Here is a 21841-nt window from a genome sequence, read left to right as displayed (position 1 = left end):
AGCTGCCCATGCCAACGATTTGGGTTCAGGCTGCTGTGGACTTTAGCTCTATTCTACCTGCAGAGAACACTCTTGTCTCCGCAGCATAAATTGACATGCTGAGGCTCGGGAAGCTGCACCACAGGTCAGTGTTTGCTGCGGAGAAGAGAAGCACAGTGGGCACGGGATTTCTAAAAATCCTTCCACTGTGCTTCTACTGCACAATGCAGCGTTATGGATGCAAGGAAAACACTCTGCGCCCAAAACGCTGCAAACCCCGATTGTGGGCGCACAGCCTAAAATGCTACAATGGATGAATGGATAGATGTCAAACAAATATAACGTCCCACCCCCTGCATATTCTAAGCTGGCGCCCTTTAGTGCCTTTCATGTGGCACTAAAGGGTGCCTAGCCTTGTATTTAGCCCCCCCAAAAAATTAATAATTAAAATAAACGACGTGGGGTCCCCCCTATTTTTGATAGCCAGCTAGGGTAAAGCAGACAGCTGTAGCCTGCAAACCACAGCTGACAGCTTCACCTTGGCTGGTGATCAATTTGGAGGGCTCCCCAGGCGTTTTTAAAAAAAACAAACAAAAAAACAAACAAAAAAACAAACGTGGGGTCCCCCCCAAATTATATCACCAGCCAAGGTACCAGCTGGGGTCTTGTATTCTCAGGGTGGGAAGAGCCATGGTTATTGGACTCTTCCCAGCCTAAAAATAGCAGGCCGCAGCCGCCCCAGAAGTGGCGTATCCATTAGATGCGCCAGTCCTGGTGCTTCGCCCCAGCTCATCCCGCGCCCTGGTGCGGTGGCAAACGGGGTAATATACGGGGTTGATACCAGCTGTAATGTCACCTGGCATCAAGCCTTGGGGTTAGTGATGTCACGGCATCTAAACAGATACCCGACATCACTAACCCAGTCAGTAATAGAAAAAAATACAGACAAAAAAAAAATTTATTTGAAAAAACACTCCCCAAAAAATTCCTTTTTTCACCAATTTATTGAAAATAAACAAATTCCGGTCACTATAATCCATTTTGGAGATAGCACGACAACTCTGGACCTTTTAGAATATGGGGGGCACGTTCAGGGAACGTATCCCCCATTTTCTGGAAGAGCAAGCTCTCCATGAGCATTGTGGGTGCAGTAATCTGAGAATACTGTACTCACACTGCCCTGGTCCAACCTACGGCAGAGTGACCTGCAGTAACCTCATTCCAGAATATGAGGGGCACGCTCACAGAACGTACCCCCCATTTTCTAGAACAGCAGGCTCTCCATGTGAGGAGTGTGGCTGCAGATTACTGCACTCACTCTCCCCCGGTCCACAGTGCAGCAGCATGTGCAGCAGCGAGGTCAGCGTCCCTGCTTGCAAGGATCCAGCTGACAGCTGCTGTCTGCACATGCGCTGCCAGCTTTCCAGAAGGAGGAGGAGTGATCGCGGGGACAGAGCAGCAGCCAGGTAATGGGGAAGACCGGGGGGTGACGGCGGGAGACCTGGCGGGACCTGGGGACAACTTTTCTGTAGCATGTGACGTGTCACATGCGGCAGAAAGAGCAGGATGAATGCGGCCGCGCGCTACTGTGCGCTGCGCGCCACCCTCTTGCATGCTCCAGAGGGGGAAGGGGGGCGGCTCTGGAGAACCGGAGGGGGCTCCGGGGGACCAGAGACCTCCGGTGTCCCGGAGGAGGAGTCAGGGGGAGGACATTTCCCTGCGATCTGAAATGTTTGATCATTTCAGATCGGAGGGAAATGAATGCAGAGCCGGTGGCGGCTGCAGTTTTCAGCGCGCGTTGGCGCCATTTTGGATGTTCCGGGGGGGGGGGGGGGGGGGTGGTGTTGATTTCTCCGGTATCGGGGGCTTTGGGGCTTTGGGGGCACTAGGGGCTTATATTTCTTTATCATCTGACATGTTTGATCATGTCATATGAGAAAGAAGTCAGTATTATTTGCCATTTTTTTTTTTTTTAATGTGATTGGCGGTATACGGTGTATACCCGCGATCACATTATCGGGGTCCAAAAAAACCACCCCGATTCATAATCTTGGGGGTCTCAGCTATCTCCGGTAGCTGAAACCCCCGAGATTTTCCGTCACTGGGGGGCGCTACAAGCTTTTTCCGGCCTGACGTCTCAAAGCGTCGGAACAGAATAAGTACCCTGTTTTTCCGACGTCTTGAGACGTTAGGCCTTCGCTATGGGGTTAAACAACCATACAAAATAAACAACAGATCGGATTGTGATAAGACAGGCATCACTGAATTCTATGTGTTAACCCTTGCAGCATGCTGGCTTTGGTTTACATAGCAAAAACCTGCCGACAGTTTCCCTTTATAACTACAAACCAAACCAAAGTTGAATGTGCAGGGAAACAAAGAGCACAATTTATATTAAAACCAAATGGCAAAATATATATTTTAGCCCCAAATGCATGCATTTAAGTTAAAAAAAAGTCCCTAATGGTGGACAAGTCCTTTGAATGCATAAGATATTGCACCACAGCCGTATCACAGGAAAAGTTGCCTTGATCCACACAAAATTAATAGTGAAGGTTCGCTCAAACTATTTTTAAGGGTTACTACCCCATTATAGTGAATGGAAGCTTCCTGTTCGGTCTGAATACAGGACTAGAGGCGGCTGAGAGTCTGGTCCTGGGTGCTGCCAGGGGAGAATATATTGTGATGTGACATGTATGCCTCTGTATGAGATAGGGAGGTCACAATACACAATCTATAGGTGACCTACTCAAAATCCATACAACCAAGCCCACAATACAGTCATGTGTCCGTGGCCTGAGATGCTCCATCATGTCTTTGATAAAGTTAAAAACCTATAATCTAAATTCTACCACGAGGTTACCATCGGCTTACTAATATGGAAAGTCTGATTCACAGATGGATGAAGATCTGTATTCTGCGTGGTTTCATGGGCATAAACACCTGCAGAAGGAGCTCCTGGCTGCCGACAGCTCAAATGATGGATCAGTGACGCAGGAGCAGTTCAGGTATGTCAGCTAAAAAATGGATAAACTGCCAAAAAAAATGTTGGCCACAGCAACGAGCGCCAGGACTTGGTCTGTCAGCAAAAAATAACTGTTCAGACTCCCGTTAAGCAAACACTACTTTGTTGTGAGAAGCATAAAAAGTAAACTTGAGGTACCATGATCCCTGAAAAAAAGACAGTGTCATTATTTTTGGCTCCAAAAGATGTCCTATGGCTTGTCAGGGGACTGTCTTATTTTTATTGGCATCTGTGATTAAGTTGCCTGTTAATGCAAAATGAATATTCACCTCTTCCCCCACCCACCCCTGTGTGCCGGTGACAATGATTCAGACTGCTGTATACCTCACCTGAGGATCGCATCCCAAGGCTGGGACTGGCTAGCAGCTCTCCTGACCTGAGCGTGACAGCTTGTATTTCTATGGAGCTGTCACACTCAGGTGAGGAGAGATGCCGGCCAGTCCGAGCATTGGAGTGCGGTCTCCAGGCGAGGAATACAGCAGTCTGACCGAATCACTGACGTCGACACAAAGGGGTGGGTGGGGAATGAGGTGAATATTCATTTTGCATTAACAGTGGCTGAGTATAGCAGTCTGACTGCAACTAATCACTGATGCCAACACAGAGGGGTGGGCGGGACAAGGGGTGAATATTCATTTGTATTAATAGCGGGCGAGTACAGCAGTCTGACTGCACCCAATCACTGATGCCAGCACAGAGGGGTGGGCAGGACAAGGGGAGAATATTCATTTGTATTAACAGCGGGCGAGTACAGCAGTCTGACTGCACCCAATCACTGACACCTGCACAGAGGGGTGGGTGAGGAAAGGGGGGAATATTCATTTGTATTAACAACAGGCACATGACTATACATTTTCCGACGCTTACAGCAACAAAACGGGGCAACGCACAGCAACAAACGTTACATATCTTGAAAAGTCTGCACAGGCCCTATTTCAGGATACTATTAGGGTATGTGCGCACGTTGCTTTTTACCTGCTTTTTACCTGCTTTTTTGCTGCTTTTTCTTCTGCGCTGTTTAATGCCAAAATGGATGTGTTCTTCTATTCAAGCAAAGTCTATGGGAATTTGGGTTTCTTGTTCACACTATGTTGTTCAAAATGCTGCCTTTTTGTGGCAGAACTTTGGTCAAAAACTCAGCTTTGCAGTGCAAAACCCAAATGGCAAAAACAATTGACATGTTGCTTCTTTGAAAAGCTGAGTTTTTGACCAAAGTTCTGCCTCAAAAAGGCAGCATTTTGAACAACATAGTGTGAACAAGAAACCCAAATTCCCATAGACTTTGCTTGAATAGAAGAACACATCCATTTTGGCATTAAACAGCGCAGAAGAAAAAGCAGCAAAAAAGCAGGTAAAAAGCAGGTAAAAAGCAACGTGCGCACATACCCTGAGTATGATGAACCACTACTATGACTTATTTTTGGAGTAGGGCTTATATTTTTAACATTCTCCAAAAAAGCCGAAAAAATCCTGCTAGGGCTTATTTTAGGGGTAGGTCTTGTTTTTCCGGGAAACACGGTAGCTGTGCTCTCGTTTATCAGTCTACAGAATTTTTTGCATGCTGATGAACCTTGCAGAAATTCTACAGAGGACTTTGATAATTGAATTGTTTTCATTTTCTGCTAGCTGCTTTTCCCGCTTGCTCTATTCACATTCACCCTGTTTAGGGCATTGGTGCTGGGGCTAAGACTGGCGCATCCTTACCATACTGGTACCGGAAGGAAGTGATGAGCCTTAAAAGTCATCCACAGGATACAACACACTTTCCTAATCCGTATGGTTGGTCTCCAACCCACAAAATCACATACATTGGGCCCCATAATGCAGGGGTCCGATCTCCATGCCCGATTTTTATACACAACTGTACATGGCATTATGTTCTCACCACCATGTAGTTCTAGGCAGCGCGGATATTGTAGGATATTTCCGATTTATCATCAGGTTTGTATTGTTTTCACAGGATCCAACTCAGAAAAGCCTTCCCTTCTAAGAGTTCAGACGGAATCCAGGACCTTCTGGACGCTGCGGAGTCCCAGCTGAAGCCGGAGGATGAAAATATTCCTTACAAGTCTCTATTCAGTGAGGTGAAGCTCCGTTAACTGCATAAATTAATATGTAATGCTGTTATGTAATCATAGGCAGATTAAAGGGAACCTGTCAGCAGAAATTTCGTCCAAAAACTAAAAGATTCCCCCTCTGCAGCTCCTGGGCTGCATTCTAGAAAGGTCCCTGTTATTATTGTGCCCCCTGTGAGACCAAAATAAAGACTTTATAAAGTCTTACCTTTTTGTATGGAGATTCTGTAAATGTGACACGGGGGCGGGCTGCCTGATGGCCGTTATGCTGCCTCCTGCCGCTTTAGGCCGTCCCCCATCGCCGATTTCCATAGCTGTGGACGCCGCCCAGTGCTCCACAGGTCCCCACGCATGCCCAGTGCTCATCTCTCGTGGATGAGCACTGTGCCCAGTGTCACCGCTGGTGACGTGCGCGCAGGCTTTAGATTATGGGCGGTGCTGTGATGTTTATTACCAAGCAACCGCCCATAATCGCGAGACCGCGCTTTCACCCTCGGCGTCCTTCGTTCTGCGCAAGCGCGGTGCTGCTGACCCCACGTCACCTCCTTCCCATCTTGCCGAGGCAGGAAATAGATAGGAGGTGACGTGGGGTCAGCAGCACCGCGCTTGCGCAGAACGAAGGACGCCGAGGGTGAAAGCGCGGTCTTGCGATTATGGGCGGTTGCTTGGTAATAAACATCACAGCACCGCCCATAATCTAAAGCCTGCGCGCACGTCACCAGCGGTGACACTGGGCACAGTGCTCATCCACGAGAGATGAGCACTGGGCATGCGTGGGGACCTGTGGAGCACTGGGCGGCGTCCACAGCTATGGAAATCGGCGATGGGGGACGGCCTAAAGCGGCAGGAGGCAGCATAACGGCCATCAGGCAGCCCGCCCCCGTGTCACATTTACAGAATCTGCATACAAAAAGGTAAGACTTTATAAAGTCTTTATTTTGGTCTCACAGGGGGCACAATAATAACAGGGACCTTTCTAGAATGCAGCCCAGGAGCTGCAGAGGGGGAATTTTTTAGTTTTTGGGCGAAATTTCTGCTGACAGGTTCCCTTTAAAGAGGTTGTCACATTTGGGATGTCGTCCCTGATCATGGAAGGGAGGGTAACTGTGCATGCACGGCGCTCTCCGCTCATTTCTACCCTATGGATATGGCTTTAAATCTTCGGTATTTGGAGCAATTGCCCCTGGGCCTCCAATAATTAGAGGTGTACACCAAACCTGCATGCTCCATGTACTAAACATAATGCAATAAACACTGTTTACTGTATGGCAGTATTATAGTGGCACTCTTGGTCAGCATTATATGGTTACTCTATCACATGGGTCCCCAATTTCAGTCCTCAAGGGCCGCCAACAGTACATGTTTTCAGGATTTCCTTAGTATTGCACATGTGATAATTTAATCACCTGCACAGTTGATGATTCCAACACCCATGCAATGCTAAGGAAATCCTAAAAACATGCACTGTTGGCGGCCCTCGAGGACTGGAGTTGGGGAACCCTGCTCTATCATATATCTACTAATAGTGATAAGGACTAGGGAAAAGAAGCGCAGATAGGGTATTACCAGATATATAAAAGGGCAATGTGTAATGATATACACTCACCTTATGTGGTTGTAAGGGTCACAACCACCATAGATAGCGTACAGATAATGGCGGCTGCTGCAGCCCCACATGGATGAGTCTTCAAAGCAGGAGAGGAGAAGGCGTTAACGCCGCGCAGTCGCCAAAAAGGATGTAAAATTGTTGAATTATCTAATAATTATATAGCCACATATTCCACATTTTGTACTGACATAATCAGGTTTGCATTCTACCAAACGATAAATTCACTTATATCCTCAAACCAAGAATATATGATGCCAAACTTCCTTAAAAATACTTTATTTATTTAGCAAAGAATAAAAAACACATAATCAACCATAAAGGCACAGCAGGGTAGAGAGGTATACAACTGTGACTCCCACGGATTGGGGGAGGGTGGGTGGGGACCGAGAACAGGTCTAAATGCTTAGAGTATTACAACAAAATCCTTGGTCTGTATACACACATAGTAAATACATGAATGCTAAATCACCGTCATATAACCTACATGGGGAAAGTCGGGAGTAACCCTATATGAGCACACTGGTTCAATTAATTAAGAGAGACATCTAGAAAAATTCATAATGTTCTTCCAAGCCATAAGTACATTTATAACAGCATATTAAGGTCAGTCAGCTCACTTAACAGGGACTTTAATCCCCTATAGCCAAATGAATCGGATTTTGCTTACTATTTGGGAAGCATTCAGATTGATTAAACCCCCCCCGTGGGTAACCACCACACCCATGGGCCACAAGAGGGAGCCTTTCAGCTAATTAATGGCCCCGTAGCATTCCCCAGGTGGGGCATGTACCCTGGGGGCACCCACACCCTCTCACTTCCAGAATTCTGGGACCGAGAGGTATGTGGCTCCCAGCATCTAAGACCTGTGACCCACTGGCTAGGAGGAAAACCTACATGGGAAAGTTACAGCAAAAATTACAATGATATAGTATAAGTATACAGACCTGACCAGAGTGGTAACGGATCCCACCCACCACGCCTCAACGCGTTTCACCACCTAGGGCTTCATCAGGAGGCAGATACACATCCTACCCTACGTGGCTAACACCCTTTATATATTCACCCAGAATTGTCTGCATGTGGTCCGCAATTGCATATTGAGTTCCATGTTTTCATCGGCGCGGCGTAGTTCCGGCCTGAGGACAGAGCGGAAGTTACCTCACTTTGTTTTCGGCCTGGGGAGGGACACACGCAGGCCCGGCAGCCATGGCAACGCGATGCCATCGCCGCCGGGCATGTGCACGACCCCCACTCCGCGGCCGTACTGCAGAGCGAGGAGTCCTCCGGCCTGATACTACCCGCGCTCAGCATGGATAGCTCAGCGGCAATGACAGCACCCGCAGCATGAACCACACGCATCTCCTCCTGAGGATCGAGGCCATCCAGTTTCCATATGCACCTTTCAATTTTATTTTATAAATAGCAAAAAGTCCATAGTACCCACAGACCAATTTGCATTATACTGATGACCCAGGCAATATAGAAAAGTAAAACATATATAATATATAAAACACATAATTACACATCCAGAATTTGACTGATTGTGGACCATATGGGCCATGCACTCCCACACCCCTCACCAATCTCAATCTAAAGGTACTAGTGCCATATCTCCCATTAATCTCACACACACACCCCCCAAAAAAAACTTTATTGTATAAACCCCCTATATGGGCTCCCAGTGGCATTGAAGAACATCTTTCTATTCCCAGCACCCATACCAAAACTGTCCAAATTTGTAAAGACCACACAGCCCGCAGAAATCAACCACCCTACCCCAATTAAAATGCACCATAGGTCTACGTGTTTCGAGGTATGGAACCTCTTCCTCAAGACCAAAAATTGAAGAATCAATTGATTGTTGATTTTTGGTCCTGAGGAAGAGGTTCCATACCTCGAAACGCGTAGACCTATGGAATAAAATAATTATTTGTTAATCAACAATTTTACATCCTTTTTGGTGACTAAGCGGTGTTATCCCCTTCTCCTCTCCTGCTTTGAAGACACATATCTACTACTAGAAGGTGGCCCGATTCGAACGTATCGGGTAGTCTAGAATGTGTATGTAGGTTAGCAGATTGAATAATAAGGTAATGAATGGACTGGATGGGTTAGGTTTAGTTTAGTATTCTTATAATTGTTTATTGGTTTTAAAATGACAAACAACAGAAGGAACAGTTTTAATAGAGGAGTCTAATGTTTAAAGATGTCCATGGCTTGTAATGAAAGAAGGCCATGAACAGTGTAAAGTTAAGTAAAATTATGCTGATGCTGTGGCCTAATGCTGGTATGTGCCCCCATCGTGGTGCAGACACCATCCTGATATGTGCCCCCATCCTGCGGGGTAATGTGTGCGGGCGGCGGAGTGCGGGGTGGGTGGAGCCGAATGGGGCCAAGGCGCTGAGGACGTCAGTGCCGGGGACTGCATGGCTAGGGACAGGTGACTATCCAGGTGTGTGTGTTCAGTGTATACATGCGGAGGGTGGAGCCGAGTGGGGTAATGTGTGCAGGGGGCGGAGTGTGGGGGGTGGAGCCGAGCGGGGCCATGGCGCTGAGGACGTCAGTGCTGCGTACTGCATGGCTGGAGATAGGTGACTATTCGTGTGTGTGTGTGTGTGTGTGTGTGTGTGTGTGTGTGTGTGTGTGTGTGTGTTCAGTGTATACATGCGGAGGGCGGAGTGCGGAGGGGTGGATATGTGTCGGCTGGGTTGCCGGTGTAGGCTCCCGGGGGTGCAGCATTCACCGGGGAGTCGTGGCTCCGTTTGGGTGTCGGGAAAAGAAGGGAATTTTGTTTACTTACCGTAAATTCCTTTTCTTCTAGCTCCAATTGGGAGACCCAGACAATTGGGTGTATAGCTATGCCTCCGGAGGCCACACAAAGTATTACACTAAAAGTGTAAAGCCCCTCCCCTTCTGCCTATACACCCCCCGTGCTCCCACGGGCTCCTCAGTTTTGGTGCAAAAGCAAGAAGGAGGAAAAAATTATAAACTGGTTTAATGTAAATTCAATCCGAAGGAATATCGGAGAACTGAAACCATTCAACATGAACAACATGTGTACACAAAAAAACAGGGGCGGGTGCTGGGTCTCCCAATTGGAGCTAGAAGAAAAGGAATTTACGGTAAGTAAACAAAATTCCCTTCTTCTTTGTCGCTCCATTGGGAGACCCAGACAATTGGGACGTCCAAAAGCAGTCCCTGGGTGGGTAAATAATACCTCATAATAGAGCCGTAATGGCTCCGTCCTACAGGTGGGCAACCGCCGCCTGAAGGACTCGCCTACCTAGGCTGGCATCTGCCGAAGCATAGGTATGCACCTGATAGTGTTTCGTGAAAGTGTGCAGGCTCGACCAGGTAGCTGCCTGACACACCTGCTGAGCCGTAGCCTGGTGCCGCAAGGCCCAGGACGCTCCCACGGCCCTGGTAGAATGGGCCTTCAGCCCTGAGGGAACCGGAAGCCCCGAGGAACGATAAGCATCGAGAATTGGTTCCTTGATCCACCGAGCCAGGGTTGATTTGGAAGCTTGTGTCCCTTTACGCTGGCCAGCGACAAGGACAAAGAGTGCATCCGAGCGGCGCAGGGGCGCCGTACGAGAAATGTAGAATCTGAGTGCTCTCACCAGATCTAACAAGTGCAAATCCTTTTCACATTGGTGAACTGGATGAGGACAAAAAGAGGGTAAGGAGATATCCTGATTGAGATGAAAGGGGGATACCACCTTAGGGAGAAATTCCGGAACCGGACGCAGAACCACCTTGTCCTGGTGAAACACCAGGAAAGGGGCTTTGCATGACAACGCTGCTAGCTCAGACACTCTCCGAAGTGAAGTGACTGCTACTAGGAAAACCACTTTCTGCGAAAGGCGTGCGAAATATCCCTCATTGGCTCGAACGGTGGTTTCTGAAGAACCCTCAGCACCCTGTTCAGATCCCAGGGTTCTAACGGACTCTTGTAAGGAGGGACGATGTGACAAACCCCCTGCAGGAACGTGCGTACCTTTGGAAGTCTGGTCAGGCGCTTCTGAAAAAACACAGAGAGCGCAGAGACTTGTCCCTTAAGGGAGCCGAGCGATAAACCCTTTTCCAATCCGGATTGAAGAAAGGACAGAAAAGTGGGCAAGGCAAATGGCCAGGGAGAAAAACCCTGAGCAGAGCACCACGACAGGAATATTTTCCACGTCCTGTGGTAGATCTTGGCGGACGTTGGTTTCCTAGCCTGTCTCATAGTGGCAATGACCTCTTGAGATAATCCCGAAGACGCTAAGATCCAGGACTCAATGGCCACACAGTCAGGTTGAGGGCCGCAGAATTCAGATGGAAAAACGGCCCTTGAGACAGCAAGTCTGGTCGGTCTGGTAGTGCCCACGGTTGGCCAACCGTGAGATGCCACAGATCCGGGTACCACGACCTCCTCGGCCAGTCTGGAGCGACGAGGATGGCGCGGCGGCAGTCGGCCCTGATCTTGCGTAACACTCTGGGCAACAGTGCCAGAGGAGGAAACACATAAGGGAGTTGAAACTGCGACCAATCCTGAACTAAGGCGTCTGCCGCCAGAGCTCTGTGATCGTGAGATCGTGCCATGAATGCCGTGACCTTGTTGTTGTGCCGGGACGCCATTAGGTCGACGTCCGGCATCCCCCAGCGGCAACAGATCTCCTGAAACACGTCCGGGTGAAGGGACCATTCCCCTGCGTCCATGCCCTGGCGACTGAGAAAGTCTGCTTCCCAGTTTTCCACGCCCGGGATGTGAACTGCGGAGATGGTGGAGGCCGTGGCTTCCACCCACATCAAAATCCGCCGGACTTCCTGGAAGGCTTGCCGACTGCGTGTTCCGCCTTGGTGGTTGATGTAAGCCACCGCTGTGGAGTTGTCCGACTGAATTCGGATCTGCTTGCCTTCCAGCCACTGCTGGAACGCTTTTAGGGCAAGATACACTGCCCTGATCTCCAGAACATTGATCTGAAGTGAGGACTCTTGCTGAGTCCACATACCCTGAGCCCTGTGGTGGAGAAAGACTGCTCCCCACCCTGACAGACTCGCGTCCGTCGTGACCACCTCCCAGGATGGGGGTAGGAAGGATTTCCCCTTCGATAAAGAAGTGGGAAGAAGCCACCACCGAAGGGAAGCTTTGGTTGCCTGAGAGAGGGAGACGCTCCTGTCGAGAGACGTCGGCTTCCTGTCCCATTTGCGTAGGATGTCCCATTGAAGAGGACGCAGGTGAAACTGCGCGAAAGGGACTGCCTCCATTGCTGCCACCATCTTCCCCAGGAAGTGCATGAGGCGCCTCAAGGGGTGTGACTGACCTTGAAGGAGAGATTGCAACCCTGTCTGCAGTGACCGCTGTTTGTTCAGCGGAAGCATCACCATCGCTGAGAGGGTATGAAACTCCATGCCAAGATATGTCAGCGATTGGACCGGTGTCAGATTTGACTTTGGAAAATTGATGATCCACCCGAAACTCTGGAGAGTCTCCAGAGTAGCGTTGAGGCTGTGTTGGCATGCCTCTTGAGAGGGTGCCTTGACCAGCAGATCGTCTAAGTAAGGGATCACCGAGTGACCCTGAGAGTGGAGGACCGCAACTACTGTAGCCATGACCTTGGTGAAAACCCGTGGGGCTGTCGCCAGGCCGAACGGCAGTGCCGCGAACTGAAGGTGTTCGTCTCCGATGGCGAAACGCAGGAAGCGCTGATGCTCTGGAGCAATCGGTACGTGGAGATAAGCATCTTTGATATCGATCGATGCAAGGAAATCTCCTTGGGACATTGAGGCGATGACGGAGCGGAGGGATTCCATCCGGAACCGCCTGGTCTTTACGTGTTTGTTGAGCAGTTTTAGGTCCAGGACAGGACGGAAAGACCCGTCCTTCTTTGGAACCACAAACAGGTTGGAGTAAAAACCGTGACCCTGTTGCTGAAGAGGAACCGGGACCACCACTCCTTCTGCCTTCAGAGTGCCCACCGCCTGCAGAAGAGCATCGGCTCGCTCGGGAGGCGGAGATGTTCTGAAGAATCGAGTCGGAGGACGAGAGCTGAACTCTATCCTGTAACCGTGAGACAGAATGTCTCTCACCCAACGGTCTTTTACCTGTGGCAGCCAGGTGTCGCAAAAGCGGGAGAGCCTGCCACCGACCGAGGATGCGGTGTGAGGAGGCCGTAAGTCATGAGGAAGCCGCCTTGGTAGCGGCACCTCCGGCGGTCTTTTTAGGGCGTGACTTAGACAGCCATGAATCGGAGTTCCTCTGATCCTTCTGAGGCCTTTTGGACGAGGAGAATTGGGACCTGCCCGCACCCCGAAAGGACCGAAACCTCGACTGTCCCCTCCTCTGTTGGGGTATGTTTGGTTTGGCCTGGGGTAAGGATGTTTCCTTTCCCTTGGATTGTTTGATGATTTCATCCAATCTCTCACCAAACAAACGGTCGCCAGAAAAATGGCAAACCGGTTAAGCACTTTTTGGAAGCCGAATCTGCCTTCCATTCCCTTAGCCACAAGGCCCTGCGTATTGCCACCGAATTGTCGGCTGCAACCGCCGTACGGCTCGCAGAGTCCAGGACAGCATTAATAGCGTAGGACGCAAATGCCGACGTTTGAGAGGTTATGGACGCCACTTGCGGCGCAGACGTACGTGTGAGTGCGTCAATTTGCGCTTGACCCGCTGAGATAGCTTGGAGTGCCCATACGGCTGCGAATGCTGGAGCAAAAGACGCGCCGATAGCTTCATAGATGGATTTCAACCAGAGCTCCATCTGTCTGTCAGTGGCATCCTTGAGTGAAGCTCCATCTTCAACTGCAACTATGGATCTAGCCGCCAGTCTGGAGATTGGAGGATCCACCTTGGGACACTGAGTCCAGCCCTTGACCACGTCAGGGGGGAAGGGATAACGTGTATCCTTAAGGCGCTTGGAAAAACGCTTATCTGGACAAGCTCGGTGTTTCTGGACTGCCTCTCTGAAGTCAGAGTGGTCCAGAAACATACTCGTTGTGCGCTTGGGAAACCTGAAACGGAATTTCTCCTGCTGAGAAGCTGACTCCTCTACTGGAGGAGCTGAGGGAGAAATATCCAACATTTGATTGATGGACGCGATAAGATCATTCACTATGGCGTCCCCATCCGGAGTATCAAGATTGAGAGCGGCCTCAGGATCAGAATCCTGATCAGCTACCTCCGCTTCATCATACAGAGAGTCCTCCCGCTGAGACCCTGAACAATGTGATGATGTCGAGGGAATTTCCCAGCGAGCTCGCTTAGGCGGTCTGGGGCTGCGGTCCGTGTGAGACCTCACCCTGGGATCTATGAGACACCCCGGGAGAACATTGTTGTTCCAACTGAGGGGAACCAGGGAGCAATGATTCCACAGTGCCCATGGTCTGAGATACCGGTCTGGACTGCAAAGCTTCTAGTATCTTAGCCATAGTCTCAGAAAGTCTTTCAGTAAAAACTGCAAACTCCGTCCCTGTCACCTGGACAGTGTTAGCAGGTGGTTCCTCCTGGGCCACCCTTAGCAGAGGCTCCGGCTGAGTAAGTGCTACAGGAGCCGAGCATTGCACACAATGAGGGTCAGTGGAACCTGCCGGTAGTATAGCCGTACATGCGGCGCAGGCAGCATAGTAAGCCTGTGCTTTGGCACCCTTGCTTCTTGTGGACGCCATGCTGTTGTCTCCCCTGAGCAATCCAGGAGGGTATATAGCCAAAAATCAACCGTGCACCATACAGTGTAAAGTATAGCCTATAATCATATAATCTATAAGTACACTTCTGCACAAGTGGGGCCAGCACCTCAGGTGCTGCTTACCGCCCGCTCAAAGCGGTTGTGTGGTCACCAGAATCCCTGCCTGGGTCTCCCCGAGCTTGTCTCCCCTCTCCAGCGTCAGAAGAGCTGACAGGAATGGCTGCCGGCGTCCTGAGGAGAGGAGGGGGCCGTGGGCGTGCCCTAGAAAGTGCGGGAATCTGGTGCCCCACTGTGCACAGTGAGGGGGGTGGAGTATGCAAAGCATGTTCCAGCCCTCAGTGCTGACTTCTCGTACAGCGTCCCGCCCTTCCCCTGACTGGCAGGCCTGGGGGCGGGAAAAAAGTGAGACTAGGCCGCAAAAGCCGGGGACTAAAGTTATAAGCGCGGCCGGCGTATAAGCCCGGTCGGCGCGGTAGTCCCCGGCCCACTAACAGTCCCAGCCGCGCCGCATGTAAAAATGGCAGCGGCGGTCAGCGCGGTAGTCCCCATAAACTAACACACCCAGCACGCTGCAGTGTGTGATGGCACAAGCGCGGTCAGCGCTGCGGTCCCCGGCGCACTAACACACCCAGCAATGCTGGAGTGTTTCTGTGCGCGGTCCCCACGGGGACACAGAGTACCTTAAAGTAGCAGGGCCTTGTCCCTGACGATACTCGGCTCCTTATCCAGCAGAGTCCCCAGGAGCTGTGGATGGAGCACGGTCTCAGTGCCTGGAGACCGATTAGGATCCCACTTCACCCAGAGCCCTAAAGGGGATGGGGAAGGAAAACAGCATGTGGGCTCCAGCCTCCGTACCCGCAATGGATACCTCAACCTTAACAACACCGCCGACAAGAGTGGGGTGAGAAGGGAGCATGCTGGGGGCCCTGTTATGGGCCCTCTTTTCTTCCATCCGACATAGTCAGCAGCTGCTGCTGACTAAGCTGTGGAGCTATGCGTGCATGTCTGCCTCCTTAGCACAAAGCATGAAAACTGAGGAGCCCGTGGGAGCACGGGGGGTGTATAGGCAGAAGGGGAGGGGCTTTACACTTTTAGTGTAATACTTTGTGTGGCCTCCGGAGGCATAGCTATACACCCAATTGTCTGGGTCTCCCAATGGAGCAACAAAGAATTGTCGGGCGTCGTCCTGTCGGCCCGTAGTTCGGGCTGTTAAGTTAGCTGAGCCGTTGGTCGCAGGCTCTCTAGCGCGCGCGGTGTGGCGATGGTTGTTACTGTAATGACGTCATTTTGGAGCAAGACAGACAGAATAAGGCAATTATATATATATATAGATTAGGACACAGTTATGCCCCTGTTTTAGCTTCTAATGAGTAGGCATTGAACATACCCAAATTATCATGGGGGTCTCAGATCATTTTCCATTTATGCAGTACCTGACTGTAAAAGCCTGATGCAGTCAGTGCATCCCAAGAGTTGCAGTTCTCCAACAATGGATTCAAAGACATTGCTAAACTGTGTCCCTATGTAAGAGGTAATAGAAGATGTAATTTTGTAACATTATGGCCCCGATTTATCAAAGCAATTTCTCCAGGACTCTGGATTAAAAATTACTAAAAGGGGGCATAGGCACAGCTCGACCAGCCTTCGAGTTTCTTGCACTGGGAATCATATTCTAGTCAGTGACTGGAGTAAGATTTCTGGTGTGGTACATCACCCGCCACTGGTTAGTCGGTCGTCATTCTTTAAGAGGCGTGCACCACTTAAAGAATCAGTAGCATCCAGCTTCTACACAATGCCTTAAAACCAGAGAAAATCACCATAGAGCTGGGGCCTATATTGTTTGCATTTTGTTTTTTTTAACCAAGATTGGTGGATACCAGACAAACGAACTGCAGGGACAATGTATTTTTATCAAAATTTGTGCCTCTCATAACACTATGTTGAACAAAAAATAAAAAGGTATTTCCAGAGTATAAAAAAAGACTTCTTTTGGTTTTCAGGAGGTTAAAAATTGGTTATACACTATGTACATTGATACTTTTTTTATATATATATAGGATGAAGAAGGAAATCCTAGTCACTTTATTGGCGTACTCCGGAATCAATTTTCTGCCGAGAGAAAGCAATATCTAATAGAGCTAAGAAATATACTTGGAAACAAGTAAGTGATTACTAAGCGTTAGTGATGAGCGGGCACTACCATGCTCAGGTGCTCAGTACTCGTAACTAGTGATGACCGGGCACTACCATGCTCGGGTGCTCAGTACTCGTAACTAGTGATGAGCGGGCACTATCATGCTCAGGTGCTCAGTACTCGTAACTAGTGATGAGCGGGCACTACCATGCTCGGGTGCTCAGTACTTGTAACTAGTGATGAGCGGGCACTACCATGCTCTGTACTCGTAACTAGTGATGAGCGGGCACTACCATGCTCTGTACTCGTAACTAGTGATGAGCGGGCACTACCATGCTCTGTACTCGTAACTAGTGATGAGTGGGCACTACCATGCTCAGGTGCTCAGTACTTGTAACTAGTGATGAGCGAGCATTACAATGCTCGGATGCTCGGTACTTGTAACTAGTAATGAGTGAGCACTACCATGCTCAGGTGCTCAGTACTGGTAACTAGTGAGGAGCGGGCACTACCATGCTCGGGTGCTTGGTACTCGAAACTAGTGAGGAGCGAGCACTACCATGCTCGGTACTTGTAACTAGTGACGAGTGAGCACTACCATGCTCGGGTGCTTAGTATTGGTAACTAGTGAGGAGCGAGCACTACCATGCTCGGTACTCGTAACCAGAAGTTGGAGGCTCAATTGAGTGTTACTTGTATTTAGAGTATAATGGAAGTCAATGGGGAAATCGAGCTTTTCCCCCAGATTTCCCAGAAAAATGCTTGAGTTCCTCATAGACTTCCATTATACTTGGGTAATTGAGTCGCTCCAATCCAAGCCTCCAACCGCTCATTGCGAGTACAGAGCATGGTAGTGCTCGCTCATCACTACTAAGCAAAAACCGTCGTCTAGTACCATGTGGTCAATGTGACGCCACAAAGATTGGTACAACTAGTGATTTTGTTTCATGGTTACCAGACAACTGTTAAAAGGGGTTGTCTTATGTACGTTGATGGTTTGACAAGTACAGACTGGTTGTGAAAACCAGCAATTTACCAGGAATCAGCGTTGTCAATATTTCGATTTACTATGGTGACTAAAAAACCACAAAAAAAACAAGTGGTCACCTGCTGGTTTTATCTCCTACACTAGACTTGCTATACATTACATTGGATGGTGGTTTACCGGTTAAAGGGGGCATAAACCAAAGTAGGTGCCTCAGCTGCCAATTTGCATGGCAATGATCAGTGCCAGTGGTTACATTTACCGTCGTGGCCAGGGCTGCACACAAATATTGTGAATATAATTTCAATATTTTTTTTTTTTTGCATTTTAGTCCTGTTAAACCAGAAGATCTTAAGACCGCAATTTTGTCTGTGGATCCTGCCATTGATGACGAGACCCTGGACAGATATCTATCTTCAGCCTTTAAAGTTCCCAAGGAACAACTTGACGCGGACACACCGCTGTCTCCCAACCAGATATTTCAGAATTTGGAGGCTGTAAACGTCAAGAAAACTGGACCGGTGGCTGAGGAGTGAACATAGAGCGCTTATTATCTGAGAATACCGCTAACCCTGTGTTATATTACGCAAGACTGACACCTCCTATCTGGGCTCTCCATGTGCTGCAGAACTACAAATCCCAGCAAACGCTGACGGGCAGAAGATGGGAGTTGTGAATAAGCTGCAGTCTGGAGATCAATAAAGAAACTTTAGCATTTATAAAATCAATTTGTATTTAAAACAATTTTGATTTTAGAAATAACTCTTAGAAATAAAAAAAAAAACATTTTTTTAAACAGGGTTTTATACAAGATTTTTTCTGATTCAGAAGCAACGCCAGTCCCTGGGGCCGGTGACAAATACTAAGGCCTTCACCCAAAGTAGACGACATTCGGCCGTAGCTGTCAATTTCAATGGGATCAGCCAACCATCCAAAGCTGGGAGGCCCCCCATATCATCCCCCCCATATTCCCATTCCCCTCATGCCCATCTCCCCCTTCCTCCACATCCCTCCCATCTCTCCCTTCCTCCCCCCCATCTCCCCCCTATGCCCATCCCCCATCGCCCTTTTCCTCCCCATTTCCCCTTCCTCCCCATCCCATCTCCCCACCTCCTCATATCCCAATCACCCCCTTCCCATCTCTCCCCCCATCCACCCCCATATCCTCATCTCCCCCTTCTTCCCCACCCCCCCATATCCTCATCTCCCCCTTCCTCCCTACCCCCCCATATACCCATATCCCCCCCTATGCCCATCTCCCCTTTCCTCCCCACCTCCTCCCCCCATACACATCAAGGTTCAGATTGTTAGAACGTCAACCCGCCCACTCCCACCCCCATGTCGTTTCTTTACAGAGTACATAAGACTCCACCAGAGCTGTCTGTCAGCCACTTTATCCTCTCTCCCATTTAATATACATGAACATGTGACCGGGTGAGAAAGCGTTTGTCTGTCGGCTCTCGTATATGACCAGCTGCAGATTCCTGGAGGCGGACGATTTCCAGGAACCCACAGATGGCTAGAATGGGAGCCTTCAATTCCCTCTGGGCTGCACACTTGCCGGGGTAATGGTCTACGCCGCTCTCATCAAAGCCTATGGTTATACATCTAAGTGAGTGGGGGTCCTCCATTCTAGCAGTCAGACCCCACCAATTGTACATTCTAACCTTTTTTTTATGACAGTCATGGCTTGTGTGTCTGATCCTTTTTCCTGGCAAACCTAAATAAAGCACGTTCACTCTAATGGGGGTCTATTGGGGCTGTTGATGGGTAGTCTGACAGTAAGTCTGGATTCATTTTTAAAAACATCACTGAACTCAAACGTAATTGGACTTCCAGTGTTTTTTCACGGCAGGAATAGTTATGCCGATTACATTATTCTTGCCATCAATAAATACACCGTGTGCACAATTAGGCAAGTTGTATTTTAGAGGATTTTTTTTTATTATTGATCAACAACTATGTTCTCAATCAACCCAAAAGAATCAAATAGCAAAGCGTAATATTTTTGGAAGTTGGAGTGTGTTTTTTTTTTTTTTAAGATTTGGCTATCTTAGGAGGATATCGGTTTGTGCAGGTAACTATTACTGTGCAGAATTATTAGGCAACTTAATAAAAACCAAATATATTCCCATCTCACTTGTTTATTTTCACCAGGTAAACCAATATAACTGCACAAAAGGTAGAAATAAACATTTCTGACATGCAAAAACAAAACCCAAAAACCTAGTGACCAATATAGCCCCTTTCTTTCTGAGGACACTCAGCAGCCGACCATCCATAGATTCTGTCATTGGTTGATCTGTTTACGATGAACATTGCGTGCAGCAGCCACCACAGCCTCCAGACACTGTTCGAGAGGTGTACCGTTTTCCCTCCCTGTAGATCTCACATTTTATGAGGGACCACAGGTTCTCTATGGGGTTTAGATCAGGTGAGCAAGGGGGCCATGTCATTATTTTTTCATCTTTTAGACCTCTACTGGCCAGCCACGCTGTGGAGTAGTTGGATGCATGTGATGGAGCATTGTACTGCATGAAAATCATGTTTTTCTTGAACAATATCGACTTCTTCCTGTACCACTGCTTAAAGAAATTGTCTTCCAGAAACAATATCGACTTCTTCCTGTACCACTGCTTGAAGAAATTGTCTTCCAGAAACTGGCAGTAGGTCTGGGAGTTGAGCTTCACTCCATCCTCAACCCGAAAAGGTCCCACAAGTTCCTGTTTGATGATACCAGCCCATACCAGTACCCCACCTCCACCTTGCTGGCGTCTGAGTCGGAGTGGCGCTCTCTGCCCTTTACTGATCCAGCCTCTGGCCCATCCATCTGGCCCATCAAGAGTCACTCTCATTCATCAGTCCATAAAACCTTTGAAAAATCAGTCTTAATATATTTCTTGGCCCAGTCTTGACGTTTTATCTTATGTTTCTTGTGCACAGGTGGTGGTTTTTCAGCCTTCCTTACCTTGGCCATGTCCCTGAGTATGGCACACCTTGTGCTTTTTGATACTCCAGTAACGTTGCAGCTCTGAAATATGGCCAAACTGGTGGCAAATGGCATCTTGGCATCCTCACGCTTGATTTTCCTCAATTCATGGGCAGTTATTTTGCACCTTCTTTGCCCAATACGCTTCTTGCGACTCTGTTGGCTATTTGCCATGAAACGCTTGATTGTTCGGTAATCACGCTTCAAAAGTTTGGCAATTGCAAGACTGCGGCATCCCTCTGCAAGACATCTCACAATTTTGGACTTTTCAGAGCCCGTCAAATCTCTCTTCTGACCCATTTTGCCAAAGGAAAGGAAGTTGCCTAATAATTAAGCACACCTTATATAGGTTGTTGATGTCATTACACCACACCCCTCCTCATTACAGAGATGCACATCACCTGATTTACTTAATTGGTAGTTGGCTCCCAAGCCTATACAGCTTGGAGTAGGACAACATGTATAACATTACTCATTTGCCTAATAATTCTGCACAGTGTAGTAGGCAACAACTCTTCTATATATGAAAATTTTGGATAATGACAGGATTAGCCTGACAAGCTCTTCTATTGTGGTCTTTCAGTTGTCCTCAATCAATACATTTTGGGTAAAGAGGGATTTCAACATGCCGATTTTCTACTAGTCTGGAAGCTGATTTTTGTCCTTCTTGGAACGCTCAGCTGAGTGGAGCATGTATATTCATTTTTTTAGAATATAAAGATTTTTGGTACTTAACTCAACAAGAAGAATAACCTAATGACCCAGTATCAACATGGGTTTATGAAGGATCAGTCCTGTCAAACTAATCTGATCAGCTTCTATGAGGACGTAAGTTCCAGACTGGACTGGTGGAAACACAGTCGATGTGTGTATGGGCATTTCATAGGTGTTTGATACGGTGCCACACAAAAGGTTGGTGTATATATAATGAAAATAATGCGAATAGTGGAAAACATATGTAATTGGGTTAAAAATTGGCTTAATGATAAGAGAAAAAAAAAGTTGGGTATGAATAGAACACACTCAGACTGGGTAACAGTTAACAGTGGGGTAACACAAAGGTCAATATTGGGCCCTTCTCTTTTAACATTTATTAAAGACCTTTTAAAGGGGCATAGAGTAGAATTTTAATATTTCTCTGACGCCTCATTGGGGGATACAGGACCATGGGTGTTATGCTGCCTATCCATAGGAGGACACTAAGTAGATGCAAAAAGCATTAGCTCCTCCTCTGCAGTATACACCCCCTGGCCAGGCAACCTCAGTTTTAGCTTAGTGTCTGTAGGAGGCACATCCTTTCAAGGTTTTGTTATTTTTTGAGGGCGACGGTTTCCCTTAGGGACCGATCTCCCAGTACCAGCAACGGGAGGGAACGCGG

General features: G+C 48.4%; 1 protein-coding gene across 1 annotated transcript in view; it reads left to right on the top strand.

Annotated features, from left to right (window-relative positions):
• The window catches only part of TSNAXIP1 (translin associated factor X interacting protein 1), a 152399-nt gene extending 134129 nt beyond the window's left edge, over positions 1 to 18270 (top strand). Inside the window, exons 13-16 of the mRNA XM_075326825.1 lie at positions 2878 to 2987; positions 4965 to 5088; positions 16413 to 16516; positions 17806 to 18270. Of these exons, the coding sequence (XP_075182940.1) occupies positions 2878 to 2987; positions 4965 to 5088; positions 16413 to 16516; positions 17806 to 18010 (543 nt within the window). The 3' untranslated portion in view covers positions 18011 to 18270. The remainder of the gene's footprint in view (positions 1 to 2877; positions 2988 to 4964; positions 5089 to 16412; positions 16517 to 17805) is intronic.
• Positions 18271 to 21841: the final 3571 nt, after the last annotated feature.

This window comes from Anomaloglossus baeobatrachus, chromosome 10, assembly GCF_048569485.1.
Source record: "Anomaloglossus baeobatrachus isolate aAnoBae1 chromosome 10, aAnoBae1.hap1, whole genome shotgun sequence".
Lineage (NCBI taxonomy): Eukaryota > Metazoa > Chordata > Amphibia > Anura > Aromobatidae > Anomaloglossus > Anomaloglossus baeobatrachus.
Note: the sequence above shows the minus strand (reverse complement) of the source record. Positions and strands in the feature narration are given on the sequence as shown.